Source organism: Arachis ipaensis, chromosome B01 (assembly GCF_000816755.2).
Source record: "Arachis ipaensis cultivar K30076 chromosome B01, Araip1.1, whole genome shotgun sequence".
NCBI lineage: Eukaryota > Viridiplantae > Streptophyta > Magnoliopsida > Fabales > Fabaceae > Arachis > Arachis ipaensis.
The window spans coordinates 46,779,571-46,783,000 of record NC_029785.2 but is presented as its reverse complement, the minus strand read 5'-3'; the positions used below and the strand labels follow the sequence as shown (position 1 = coordinate 46,783,000).

The 3,430-nt window shown below is 30.2% G+C and overlaps 1 protein-coding gene across 1 annotated transcript; it reads right to left on the bottom strand.

Annotated features, from left to right (window-relative positions):
• LOC107617977 (14 kDa proline-rich protein DC2.15) lies at positions 1,689-2,417 on the bottom strand. The gene has a single exon (XM_016319878.2). The coding sequence runs from the start codon at positions 2,319-2,321 to the stop codon at positions 1,908-1,910; it is 414 nt and encodes a 137-aa protein (XP_016175364.1). The 5' UTR covers positions 2,322-2,417; the 3' UTR covers positions 1,689-1,907.

The window sequence follows — 3,430 nt, the reverse complement described above, 5'->3', positions numbered from 1 at the left end:
GGGCTCGGACAATTAGATCTGAGGGGTGCCTTATCACCCGGTAACTTGGACCAATATTCATAGTTTGCTTTGAACTTAAAAAGGTAGAGATAGTACTTTTATTGTGGTAGACAAGCTTAGTAAAATGGCTCACTTCATTGCATGCCATAAAACTGATGATGCAACAAACATTGCTGATATATTCTTCAAAGAAGTCAATGTGCTTGTATAGTGTTCCCCAAACTATTATTTTTTATCATGATGTAAATTTTTTTAGTCATTTTTGGAAAGTGATGTAGAATAAGTTGGGAACAAAATTATTATACTTTACTGCTAGGTGAGTAGAGGAGATGACTCATTCCAAGTGCTTAAGAAGATCAATGATAATGCCTACAAGATTGACCTACTAGGTGAGTATAATGTCTCAAGTACTTTCAATGTTTTTAATCTTTCTCTTTTTGATATGGATACAAATTCGATGGCAAATTTCTTTTAGAAAAGAGGGAATGATATATGCTCGGAACGGAGGATAATCTAGACATCCTAAGGAAAAAAGGCAGAATGAAAATTTTACATTTTCAAAAGGTCCTATCAGTAGCTAGAGCACATGCAAAGAAATTCAAAAATTTTTTTGAGAATTTGACCGCACTCATACATGAGAAAATACATGAATTATTAACCAAAAAAAAAAAGGAACATGACTTATTGAGTTAAGTTAGGATAGCTAAAAGTTCAATAGTACTTTTCAAATTCAGTGAAAAGTATGAATTTAATATTAATTTTTAAAATTATTTAGTCCATATTTAAACAAATTTAACATTAATTTTGAGTAGTATATGGTTAAAAGATGCTTTGCATACTCAAAAATCAATTTTGAGCCCACCTAAAACCTAAAGTGCACCTTTATGTTAATAAATTTGTTGTTCACAAAAAGAGTAGATCTAAAAATAACATTATTAAAAACCAAGAGAAAAAAAAAGTGAAAGTCTTAATTGTTGAAAGCAATGGAAAACAAACCTCATGAAAATAATAAAATATCAATGGATTTGATCGTAGACTTTTATTTCTTAAGGTTTGATTTTAAATCACATTCTTTTATTATTATTCCTACAATATAGAAAATACTGAGATATAACTTATACACTCAAACCTAATTTTATGGATATGTATTATTGTTGAATTGAAACGTTGGTTCACGGCAACTGCAATGGCAAAATATAATTATCTTATACATATGAAAAAATGTTTTGGGAATTATTATAGGATAATCAACAATATTATTATTTCTTTTCATTTTATTTCAGTAATAAATCATACTATCTTCATTGAAGAACAAGTGTCTTTTAAATTTTTAGTACTTATTCAAATTGTAAGGTTACAAAATGTTTTGCTTTACCTAAATTATTCTACTTGTTAAATTTTAAAATTGTAAGTTAATAATAGAGATAAATAACAAAATGATAATATTGACAAAACCTATTTAGTACCGACTTAAAACTTCAAAAAATATAATAGTTCACCATGTCGAAAGTATTTTGTCTAGAAAAATATTCTGCCAAAATTAATACTGGCTTCTAATTCTTACTTGAAGTAGGACATACTTATAAGTTAAAAATGAATAGAAATAACTATTTTCTCAGTTTTGGAAGTTAAAAAAAATAAAACCTTTACAAAAAGAAAAAGAAATGAATTAAAATTAGACATACATATATTAAAGAGTCATTCAAGACTTTTTCCACTAGAAATTAAAGTAAGAAGAAACCGATACATTCACTAAATTAAATGAGTCAGTGTGTTAAGCACTAATAGCACTATGAGAAATTAAACAACACTACTACTTATCACAACAATAAAAGCCAGAAAAACATGCAAATAATAATAAAGAAGCTAATAAATTGATCAAGATTCAAAGGGAGCTATTTAGTTAATTAGGAGCATTGGAAGTCAGAGGGTCGAGTCTTCTCGCAAGCATTAAGGAGCAAGCTAAGTGAAATTGGGATATTAAGGTCAATTCCAAGAATGTTAGCTTTGATCGCTGTGCAAAGGCAAACCGCCACTTCGAGGTCAATGAGTCCATCTAGCACTGAGCAACATGGATGGTCCGGCGGCGAACCCACCACAGCACCGATGGGTCCATTAAGAATCTTGGCACATACTCCAAGCTTCAATGCATCTCTTGGACATCCCTTATTATTGTTAGGGTTTGGGAAAGGGAAAAATGAGTTAGGGTTTTTAGGTTGAGTAGGGTGTGAACAAGTGTAGCATCCACTTGCTAGTGCAAAGAAGAGCAAGTTGATGGAGACAAAGAGAGCAAGAGAACTTGAAGATCTAGGAAAATCCATCTTTAGCAATAAAAAAAATCCAATGTGCGCTAATTACTGCTTAGTGAAAAATTAGTGTGAAATGTAAAGTGATTAGTAATGCGGTTATATAGTGTTGAAGCTGATTAATTAAGTGTGGTTCCCTTTTGGCCCGTGATTAATTAAAGAATGTTTGTCCCCGGTTTTTGTGTCTGAAACAATATTTGATCATGTGAACTGACTGGGATGGCATTGAGTTTAGCTGGCACTTCTTAAAATAATGGAAAGGGTTTTTCACTTTTCAATACTGTTAATTATTAAGTATTCAAAAGACATGCATGTTTTCCCTCGCTCACTCTCTTATTTCTTTATATGGATAGATTATGATGATCATATTTATATAACCAGCATGGGATTAGTTATTTATGTGATATTTTTTTTAATAGATCAAGTGTCATGCTCAAAATATGAAGAGTGAATAACAAACTTCATACAAAAGATCAACTACAACTAAATACCTTCCAATACCGTAACTACCACATCAAATGAGCATAAAACAAAATTTTCATTTCTACCCTTAATCAAATACATTTCAATACTACAACTACCATAATTAATAATATCTTAGATAATCGGGTGACACAAATGTATTAGTGTCTTAATCAAAAATAAACTCGAGTCAAATCTGACACCCCAAAATATCAGCTTTTTGTCGCGTTTAATTTTTGAAGCACGTTGAAAAGCTCGAAAAAGCGTAGTTATAAGTTTTCGTCATGCTTTTTGAGCTATTGGTACACTTTTGAAAAGGTCAGATCCGCAAGCGTGCTGGTTGCTCTATTACCACGCTTTTATCGGTTTATTGGCACGCTTTATTTTTTGTCACACTTTCATCTATTGGCACGCTTAAAAACGTTGTCATATATATAACTTTATAGCCACGCTTTTAAAGTGTGCCGTGTAAGACCCGAAATTTTTGAAAAATGTTATTATGAGCCGATTTCAAATTTTATGTATTTATTAGAGATTTTATTTTCAAAAATTTTTTCATTGAAAATAATTAAATCAGATTTTGATAATTAAAAATAGAAATTTTACTTAATTTCATAATTATTGAATAATTTTCTATATTCAAATTGTAAAGTTTAATAGTT